At 40.1% G+C, this 11,294-nt stretch overlaps 1 protein-coding gene across 1 annotated transcript; it reads right to left on the bottom strand.

Annotated features, from left to right (window-relative positions):
* Positions 1-7,532: 7,532 nt before the first annotated feature.
* LOC109803784 (uncharacterized) lies at positions 7,533-8,432 on the bottom strand. The gene is made up of 2 exons (XM_083069685.1): positions 8,029-8,432; positions 7,533-7,977 (listed from the first exon to the last, which is right to left on the bottom strand). The coding sequence occupies exons 1-2, from the start codon at positions 8,430-8,432 to the stop codon at positions 7,533-7,535; spliced, it is 849 nt and encodes a 282-aa protein (XP_082925811.1).
* Positions 8,433-11,294: the final 2,862 nt, after the last annotated feature.

Here is an 11,294-nt window from a genome sequence, read left to right on the forward strand (position 1 = left end):
TCAAGGTTCTGTGCAACGAAGGAGTCAAGCTATGGGATGTCCTTTGATACAAAAGGTGACTTTGGCTGCCTTCATGCTCTGATATTGTTACATCGGGGCAGAAAATTCTAGGATATAGATTTTTATATGTATTTTGAGTTATACGTTGTCTTTTGAAAACAATTTGTAAACTCTTAAATTTTACCTTCCAAGTTTATATTTCTAGTTATTTTGGATATTGAAGAAAGAACAGATTATGAAGTTTTTTGTGAACCTTTTTATCAACGTTGAAAATTTTATTCTTTAGTTTATTTACATGATTAATATTTATATATGTATTGAGGGATAGTAAGGATGTCACATTGTTAATATATATCACGTATATAAATAAAGTAAATAAAAAAATATATTTAGATTATAAAAATAACATATTTCTTATATTTAAAATTTTAATATATTTTAGTATTTTAAAATATTTAAAATGTGTATATTTAATGTCCTTTAACCTGTATACCAAATGCATCGTATATATTAGATAAAAAAAATTAAAAAAATTAATCTATAACAAGTAAAAATCGCTTGATTCTTTTTATAGCTAAAGTTAAAAAAATAATTTAATGATTTTTCATGTTGAACGATAATTTAACATTCATTTCAAAATAACTAATAATTAAACATTTTATTAATTAAATTATAATTATTAATGCACTTTAACTTAAACAATTTATGTTTATTTATAAATAAATTATTATTATTTATTATAAGTATATTTTTATCTCATGTTTCATTAGATTATTATAATATATTTAATAAAGGTTAGAAAAAAAACACTTTTCTGCTGTAGGCACTGTAATCGGGCCCTGTTATTATAATAAATAATTATCACAATACCTGTTCTATTCTCTTTCAACATATATACTAGTTTATAACAAATGGTTCATGGGTGAACCACTCATTAAAATATTTTGATAATCTGAGTAATATTGTTTATGGAGAAAAACTTGATGATTATGGTTTTGGGACTTGCTTTTTTGGCAGAGGCAACGTCACTATGGTGTTGAAGCTGGGGTCGAGGTTTGTGGTCATGCCAAACAGTGCACTTATTTACCCAAATGTTAAAAACATTCATATGTCATTTCATAATTTATAAATAAAAAAATTACATTTATATTTTATTTAATTAAAATAAAATATTATTTTTCCATAGTCTACGGGTGAACCATTTGCTTCATATGTCCACCCTAGAAAGTACCCTCTTCTAAGTACCTCATTGTTTAAACTAAAAATTCTTAACAATTTCCTCTAATATTAGACAAGGCAAGAGCAAGAAAGAGAAAAGAATCGGTAACTACTCATGGTTCTCTCTTTTTCTCCTACACAATAAAGTGTCTTTAATATTGTATAATTTATATTTCTTGTATTTATAGGTATGACACCGTCAAATAATGATTTAAATTCAAGGGATCAAAATTCTTCAAATGCAAATTAAGAGGAAGGTATTCGTAAATTGATTTCCTTTTTTTATTTTGTTATCTTTTTTGGTTAATATTTATTTTTTTAAAAAAATTCTATAAATAAAAATATGTACTTCTATTTTAAAATTTCATGTTATACTCATCATGGTTTTTTTTTTTTCAATATAAGATCCGATAGAATGTATAAATACAAAAAAAAACTGGAAGAGGAAGAACCATGGGTTTAAGTGTTGCAAAAAAGAAAAAGAAAAGTTCTATTGGTAAATTGCATGTTGTTATTCCAGTAGATAAGATAGTAGTTGTTGGACCAGAAGTTGCAAATTTTGTCACTGAAATCTCTATTATTGTACAAAAGAATGCTCCTTTCAATGTCATTAAGTGGAAGGAAATTTCAAACTCAACAATAGATAAAACAGTATCAAAAGTTTTGGTCATTTTGTTTTTGCTCATATTGTTTAAATTTTTATGCTCGTAGAATATTTTTATAAACTATTTAATGATTTTTACTATAATTTGATAATTGCAGGATAGTTTTGATGTTGAAATCACAGAACATAATAGAGAATTTATTATTTGTACTGCAAAACGATTATATAGAAGTCATAGGAAAAGACTCCATGATCAATTTTTAAAACATGAAACAAATGAGGAAGCTTTGAAGAATAAACCCGAAGAAGTAAGTGAAGAAGAATGGGAATACTTGGTAAATTATTTTTCAAGCCCCATGTTGTAACAACCCGCCATGGTCTCTACACTTAATGGAATCGCACTAAAATTTTGTAAGTTAATATAAATAATAAAATTGGATAACTCATAAATACAAAACATGAACAAATATATATATATGAACAATAAAGTTTTTAAGTATTAGTAGTTATACAGTTATCCAAAACTATTATTTCCTAATGCCGGTCAAGCACAAAATTGTTACCCAAGGTGGTAACTCTAACACTAGGTACCAAAAATCCACTTCTAGCAGCAACTCAGGGAACAACTCCAAACTAGTCCTGATCTGCTCCCATACACCGTATGATCATAGCAGTCCATCCACATGGAAACAGAAGGGTAAGCTAGAATTCGATAAACAACCATACAAGTATAGGAAACATTATACTAATCATTCATCCAATCATCATCACAAATGACCACACTATTCAACATAAAAATACAACTTATTCATACAACTAAAAAGCAACTTTACAACAACAACAACATACAACCTAATATTTAAACAACATTGTCACGCATATACAATGGGGAGATCTCCAACAACTGAAGTTGAGCAGTCTAGGTGGCATAAACCCTACCGAATCCAGCGTTTGACCTATCTCAACCAGGTCAGGTATAGAACAGCTTTAAGAACTCCAAAGAGAACCAGGTATAGACAACAATAGTTGATTTCTCAGGTGTGCCACTTAGACTCGGAGGTCTAGTACTACTGTCAGGACAGAAGGGTTTGGGTATGAGCCTAGCACGGCCTTGGCTAGCTTCACCAATCCTCATGTGGAGTTAGCCCACCCACTGTCCTCCAAGTACCATGCACCCTCAAGTATCTAGTCAAAGACTACATCTCTAACTAGATACCTTACTCAAATTGGTCTTTCAACCATGACATGGATCGACTATTTCCATGTCGCCCACACAGTACTAAGGGATTCAACTTTAAAACAACTTTCAACTTTAAAAATAATTTTCCACTTATCACCTTAGTACTATGTATCTCAACATAGGACATATATCTTCACCATATGTCCCCAACTTTTCAACTTTACAGCAATAGGCATAATAACGACTTCACAACAATAGACAACTTACAACTTTAAGCAACTTACAACAATAGGCAACTCATACAATTTTCAACAAATTTTTTTTTTTTACAAAAATACACTACTTCAACTTATGCATATCAACCCATTAATAATTCAACAATAAACAACATAAAACAACTTAGTTTCACAACGTATAACGACTTTAACAACATCATATATTAAAAACACTCAACATATGAACAACTTAAGCTAACAACTACTCAATCCACAAATAACATCTTAACCATTTTTCAAATAAAACAATGCATGAAACTTCCCTAACTCTCCTAAAATTAAACAATCTACATTCTAGCTTCCCTTACCTGAAAATTGGTTCAGAAAGCTAAAAACTGCACAAAAGTAAAATTTCCCTTCGAGGATCAAATCGGAACTTCAATCCACCCAAATCAAGCTTTCTAATCTGAATTTCATGAAATGACAGAAGGCATTAGTGGTCTAGAGGAGAAAAGGATTCATACAGAGAAATTTGGGAGAGAAAGGAGCTCACCGACCCAGAGACCTTCTCTCTAAAACTTCTCTCTAAAAACTCACGTTCTCCTGAAGGCCCCTAACCCCTATTTATAGATTTTCCGGATTGTCCAGAACGGCCCGTATCGAGTCGAAACGGCCCGTTCCGAACTCCCAAATCATGTACAAAACCCACACCCAGAATGGCCCGTTCTGAAATCAGAACGGCCCGTTCCGGGACTTATCCGAAATGACCCATTCTCCCTCCGGAACGTCCCGTTCTCCCTCTAGAACGGCCCGTTCCAGATTGGGAACGGCCCGTTCTGGCCTACTAAATCAGCCAAAAATATTTTTTTTAACCACGTTACAATACTCCCCAACAACCAGGAATTTTCGTCCCCGAAAATAGGCTTACCTGAAAAAGAGAAATGGATATTGTTCCTTGAACTGACTCTCTACTTCCCAGGTTGCCTCACCAGTAGCTGCATCCCAAAGAATCTTTACCAAGCTAATGGACTTGCCACGAAGCTCTTTCAACTTGTGATCAATCACAGCTACCGGTCTCTTCTCGTAAGTTAAGTTCTCTTTAACTTGCACCTCATCCATCTCTATCACGTGACTCGGGTCTCTGATGTACTTTCTCAACTGTGAAACATGAAACACATCATGCAGGTTGGACAAAACCGGAGGCAATGCCAACTGATAAGCTACCGGACCTACACGACGAAGGATCTGATAAGGACCAATGATTTTCAGTGTAAGTTTCTTGGCCCGTACAGCCCTTCTCACTCCAGTAGTGGGTGTCACCCTGAAAAACACGTGCTCTCCCTCCTCAAACTCTAGAGGTCTCCTCCTTTTATCAGCATAAGACTTTTGTCGACTCTGAGTAGCTCTCAACCTCTCCTGAATCTGTCTCACCATTTCAGTAGTCTGAAGAACTAACTCTGGACCAACCACTACTGACTCACCCTCCTGATACCAACATAAAGGAGTCCTACACCTCCTGCCATATAAAGCCTCAAAAGGTGCCATGCCAATACTCGCATGATAACTGTTATTGTAGGTAAACTCTACCAATGGCAACACCTCCTCCCAGCTACCCAGATGATCCAACACACAAGCTCTCAGAAGATCCTCCAGTGACTGAATTGTCCTCTCCGACTGACCATCTATCTGTGGATGATAGGCGGAACTCAACCTCAACCTCGTCCCCAACGCCTGATGTAGAGTCTGCCAAAAATCTTGAAGTAAACCTTGGATCTCTGTCAGAAATAATACTAGAAGGCACTCCATGCAATTGTACTATCTCTCTGATATACAACTGTGCAAGCCTTTCCAAGGACCACCTCTTGTTAACAGGAAGAAAGTGCGCACACTTTGTCAACCTATCAACAATCACCCAGATAGAGTCACTGTTCCTGGCTGTCCTAGGCAATCCAACCACAAAGTCCATAGTGACACTATCCCACTTCCACTCAGGAATCTCCATCAACTGTAAAACCCCTCCGGGTCTCTGATGCTCAATCTTCGCCTTCTGACAAGTCAGACAAGCGGCTACAAACTCTGCTATCTCCTTCTTCATACCAGGCCACCAGAAACTTTTCTTGATATCTTGATACATCTTAGTCATACCAGGATGTATGCTAAGACGACTCATGTGTCCCTCCTCTAGAACAGCTCTCCTCAACTCTGAATCACAAGGCAGACAAATCCGACCTCTGAATCTCAGAATCCCATCAGTACCAAGCTCAAAACCAGCTTCCCTCTCAGTACCAAGCAATCCCAAAATCTTCAACAAATCTGGGTCCTGTAACTCTTTAGTTCCCACCTGTTTCAAGAACTCATTAGTTATGGTGATCATACCACAACTAATGTGATCCTGAACAACCTCCACCTCTAATCTCAAATCTCTGAACTGCTCAATCATCTCCAACTCCCTAATCATCATAGCTGACATGTGAAGGGATTTCCTACTCAATGCATCTGCTACCATATTTGCCTTTCCAGGATGATACATCAACTGAAAATCAAAGTCCTTTAAGAATTCCATCCACCTCCTCTGTCTCATATTCAGCTTTTTCTGATCAAACAGGTATTTCAAACTCTTGTGGTCACTGAATACACTGAATCTCGCACCATACAGATAGTGTCTCCATGACTTCAAGGCAAAAACCACAGCTGCAAGCTCCAAATCATGAGTAGGATAATTCCTTTCATGGTTCTTAAGTTGTCTCGAAGCGTATGCCACTACTCTCCCTCCCTGCATCAACACACAACCTAACCCCTGGTGAGAAGCATCACAGAACACATCAAAATGCTCATTAGTGTCAGGTAACATCAAAACTGGAGAAGTAGTCAACTGTCTCTTCAACTCTTGATAACTCTGCTCACAAGCATCCATCCAAACAAAAGGCTGATATTTTCGAGTCAATTGAGTCAAAGGCATTACTATTCGAGAAAAACCCTCAATGAATCTCCGATAGTAACCCACCAACCCAACAAAACTCCTAATCTCTGTAGCAGTCTTCGGACGCTCCCACTGAATCACAGCCTCCACTTTGGCTGGGTCCACTGCAATCCCCTCTGCTGATATCACATGCCCCAAAAATTTCACCTCAGACAACCAAAACTCACACTTGGATAGTTTGGCATACAACTGTTTCTCCCTCAACACCTCCAAAACCGACCTCAAATGCTCACGATGATCCTCCAATGATTTAGAATACACCAAAATATCATCAATGAAGACCACCACAAATCTGTCTAAGAACGGTCTGAAAATCCTGTTCATGTAATCCATGAACACTGTTGGAGCATTAGTGACACCAAAAGGCATCACCACATACTCATAGTGACCATACATAGTCCTGAAAGCAGTCTTTGGTATGTCACTCTCCTTCACCCTGATCTGGTGATATCCGGATCTCAAATCAATCTTTGAAAATACTGAAGCTCCCCTCAGCTGATCCATTAAATCATCAATCCTCGGAAGTGGATATTTATTCTTTATCGTTAATTTATTCAGCTGCCGATAATCAACACACAAACGAGCCCCACCATCATTTTTCTTCACTAACAGTACCGGAGCACCCCAAGGAGAAACACTGGGCCTCACCATCTGTTTCTCCAACAAATCCTCAATCTGTTTCTTCAGCTCTACCAACTCAGCTGGAGCCATCCTATAAGGAGCCACTGATACCGGTCCTGCACCAGGTACTAGATCAATGCTAAACTCAACATCACGCATAGGTGGCAATCCCGGCACATCATCTGGAAACACCTCAGGAAATTCACTGACAATCTCAATCCCAGTGATAGCTCTCTCTGTCTCAATACTCAAAGCTGCAAACAACATGAAGCACTCAGCTCCATCTCTCATCAACTGCTCAGCCTGTCCCGCTGATACTAACACCTCATCCTCTAACTAAGGAAATACCAACTCTCTCCTAGCACAATCTATAAGGATGTGATGGGCAGATAACCAATCCATCTCTAAGATTATGTCGATATCCACCATAGGCAATACAATCAGGTTCACTCGGAACCTTCTACCAAACACCTATATCGGGCAACCCACACACACCTCCGACGTAACTACAGAAACTGAAGCCGGAGTAGACACAGACAAATCAACATGCAATGCAGACACTAATAAACCCAATCTCCCCACACAATCAACAGATATAAATGAATGTGTAGCACCAGAATCAAACAAGATAGAAACCTCTGTACCTGTAGCTCTACCCTTCCCCTTCACCAAGGCTAGGGAAGTGGAAGCCTCTGCTCCTGTCAAAGCAAAAACTCACCCTGCTGCTCTAGGTCGCTCCACCCTCTGAGAATCTACAGACTGACTTGCCCTAACTGGGCAATCCTTGGCCAGATGGCCAAACTTACTGCATCTAAAACACCTGGGCTGTGTAGAAGGGCAGTCTCTGATAATATGTGGTCCACCACACCGATAACATCGAATAGCCTGAACTCCACCCTGAGGAGTAGCAGGACGAGGTCCCTTACTAACAGCTCCTCTCTGAGACTGTACAGGTCTGTCATAGGGTCCCCTCTGCTGGCCTCCCCTCCTCGACCCAGATGATCCCTCCTGAACTCTAGCAGCCTTACCACTGCTACCACCACCCTCCAATCTCTCAACAATCTTTGCTTTCTCAACCAAGGCAGGAAACTCCACTATAGACATAGGGACTATGACCCTTTTCAGCTCATGTCTCAACCCCTCTACAAACTTTCTACATCTTCAAGCCTTAGATATGGCCTGAGAGTAGAAACGAGCTAGATACTCAAACCTCATAGCATACTCAGAAACAGACAAGCTCCCCTGATGTAGTCTCATGAACTCTGCCTCCTTAGCGTATCTAACGCTGTCTGGAAAATATTTCTCCAAAAAGACTCTCCTAAAACAATCCCAATCAATAAGTACACCCCTACTCTCTAACATCTGCCTGGTGCCTCTCCACCAGTATTCAGCCTCGCCCCCCAGCATGTAAAATGCATAAGCTAACTTTCTCTCATCAGAAGACCCCAAAACACTGAAGATCTTCTCCATCTCCCTCAACCACTGATCTGCCACATCAGGATCTGAATCCCCTCTGAACTGAGGAGGCTGACATCCCCTAAACTCTGCTAAATCTCTCCCCTCTTGAGAGACTACCGGTCTAGCTACCTCAGCCACAGCTCTACCTGCCTCCATCTGAGCAAAGTGAGCACTCTGCTGCTGCATCGCCATGGCTATCATCTCCATGGCCCTAGCAATCTGGTCATACTGGGGTCTTTCCATACTACAAGAATTCAAACATCCTATTAGTAACATAATACCCCACAAATCACCAAAGGCTAGCACATCTCAGAGATATGACACAATAGAAACCTAGAAGAATCACTCCCCACAGAGAATCCTAAAAGACTCGACCGGCTCTGATACCATAAAAGTGTAACGACTCGCCATGGTCTCTACACTTAATGGAATCGCACTAAAATTTTGTAAGTTAATATAAATAATAAAATTGGATAACTCATAAATACAAAACATGAACAAATATATATATATATATATGAACAATAAATTTTTTAAGTATTAGTATTTATACAATTATCCAAAACTAATATTTCCTAATGCCAGTCAATCACAAAATTGTTACCCAAGGTGGTAACTCTGACACTAGGTACCAAAAATCCACTTTTAGCAGTAACTCAGGGAACAGCTCCAAACTAGTCCTGATCTGCTCCCATACACCGTATGATCATAGCAGTCCATCCACATGGAAACAGAAGGGTAAGCTAGAATTCGATAAACAACCATACAAGTATAGGAAACACTATACTAATCATTCATCCAATCATCATCACAAATGACTGTCGCCACCGACCCGAAACGGGCTTTCGGCATTCGCGAGGGATGGTTGGACTCGTTTATTTGTTTAAAAATAGTGGATTGCTAGAATGACTTATTCTCAAACTGAGACCTCGTCAAACGAGCAATTTTATTAAAAGGCTCACTAATCCATATTAATCCCAAGCGGGACCCTCCATGGATTAGTGGTTTTCATAAAAGGAGGGTTCGTGGAGTCGCCACCAATGTTTTACTCAAAACATTGGAAAAAGGGATAAGGCAATTGATTTAAAAATCAACTTTGGCCACTACAACCAGAGTTGGGTAAGGGAGTCGGTTACGCGTGGGGAAGGTGTTAGCACCCCACAGCGCCCCTTTCGGGTTCCCTATGACAGATTATTTTTAACAGAACAGTATAAAATTACTAAATTACCCCTATTTATTCTAAACAATTATGAATTGACTATCTACATGATGACAGTTTAAATATACACACAGAAAGCAGTAAAAGGAAGGATTGAAAGGAAACCTCTTGAAGCGTGCTTTTATATATTGTAAAGAACTGGGAAGCGTTTTGGCGTTCCCACACTCTACAAGCCCGCTCCTCGCTCTCCTAGAACAAAATTTTAACTAAGGGAATCAAAAAGATTTCCCCTCGACTAGGTTCGATCCTCAAGCAAAATGGCTCGGGGCTCAAGAACTTCGTCGGATCAACTCTCCGAGTGATTTCTAGGGCAGAACACTGCTCAAAAACCCCAGAATACTCAAGGAGAGGGTTCAAACTATGTTGAAAAGTGTGGAATGACGTCCAATTGACGTCATATTTATAGGGAATAGGCGCAGTACGGCCTACAGGGCCAATACGGCCGTATTGAAATTTTTGAACTTCAATACGGTCGTATTGGGGTTCAATACGGTCGTATTGAAAGTCAGAAATTTCAATACGCCCGTATTGAGTTCGCAGCGGTCGTATTGAAGTGTCAATACGGTCGTACTGACTTCAGTATGGCCGTATTGAAGCTTCAATACGGCCGTATTGAGTTCAGTACGGCCGTATTGGGCTTTTTCCCTCCACTTCTTTATTTTGAGCTATTCTAAGACCTCTGGACCTACAGAGAACCCTCCTAGGGCCTTCGAGGAGTCCTTCTGGTTGATTATCCTTCAGTCTTCGAGAGTCTTCAAGCTTTTATTTCCGACCCGGACAATTTTAGGGGTCTACAGCTGCCCCCCCTTTACTTAGTCGGACGGCCTTTTGGTGTATCGGCTGACAAGTAAAGGAGTTGACCCAATTGTCCGGGTATTGTGCCGACCTTCTGACTTGTAGCGTCTTCCGGTGGAAAAATGTTGAGTAGCCTCTCCAGGTGGGTGCATACCTCGGCGCTTTTGACATCCTCGGTAGCTGAGTTTACCTTCTCCAAGGTCAACTTCACTCGACGCTCGAGCCGGAAGTTGGACATCAACGCACCTCTGATGACGCTGATGGTTGAGTACCGCCTCTCCAGGCTTAGCTTCACTCTTTGTTTGAGCCGGAAACCAAGCACCTTTGCGACGACGGTGAGCGGTGTGAGTTTTGCCTCTCCAGGCCTTGCTTTGCTTGTTGCCCAAGCTGGAAGCTGTGAGTACCGTCTCTCCAGGCTTAACTTCACTCTTTGTTCGAGCCGGAAGCTAAGCACCTTTGTGACGACGGTGAGCAGTATGAGTTTTGCCTCTCCAGGCCTTGCTTTGCTTGTTGTCCAAGCTGGAAGCTGTAAGTACCGTCTCTCCAGGCTTAGCTTCACTCTTTGTTTGAGCCGGAAGCTAAACACCCTTGTGACGACGGTGAGCAGTATGAGTTTTGCCTCTCCAGGCCTTGCTTTGCTTGTTGCCCAAGCTGGAAGCTGTAAGTACCGTCTCTCCAGGCTTAACTTCACTCTTTGTTCGAGCCGGAAGCTAAGTACCTTTATGACAACGGTAGGCGGTGAGTACCCTTTTTCAGAGATAGCTTCGCTCATTGTCCGAGCCGGAGGCTGCATACCTCCGTGTTTGTGACGACGGGGTAGCGTGAATATCTCCTTTCCAGGGATTTGGTGATGATTTTGTCTCCACAGTCCACGATGCTGTTTCGACGGTTGTTTTTTGATTTTGTGCCACTAAGGGCTGGATAACGCAGGGATCCGTCTAGGGGATGTGCAGTTACTCATAGGTTCTTGTGTCCCAACTTTCCATTGCGTAGTTGGTGCCCTC

The sequence above is a fragment of the Cajanus cajan genome, chromosome 2, assembly GCF_000230855.2.
Source record: "Cajanus cajan strain Asha chromosome 2, NIPB_CcT2T_4, whole genome shotgun sequence".
Classification (NCBI taxonomy): domain Eukaryota; kingdom Viridiplantae; phylum Streptophyta; class Magnoliopsida; order Fabales; family Fabaceae; genus Cajanus; species Cajanus cajan.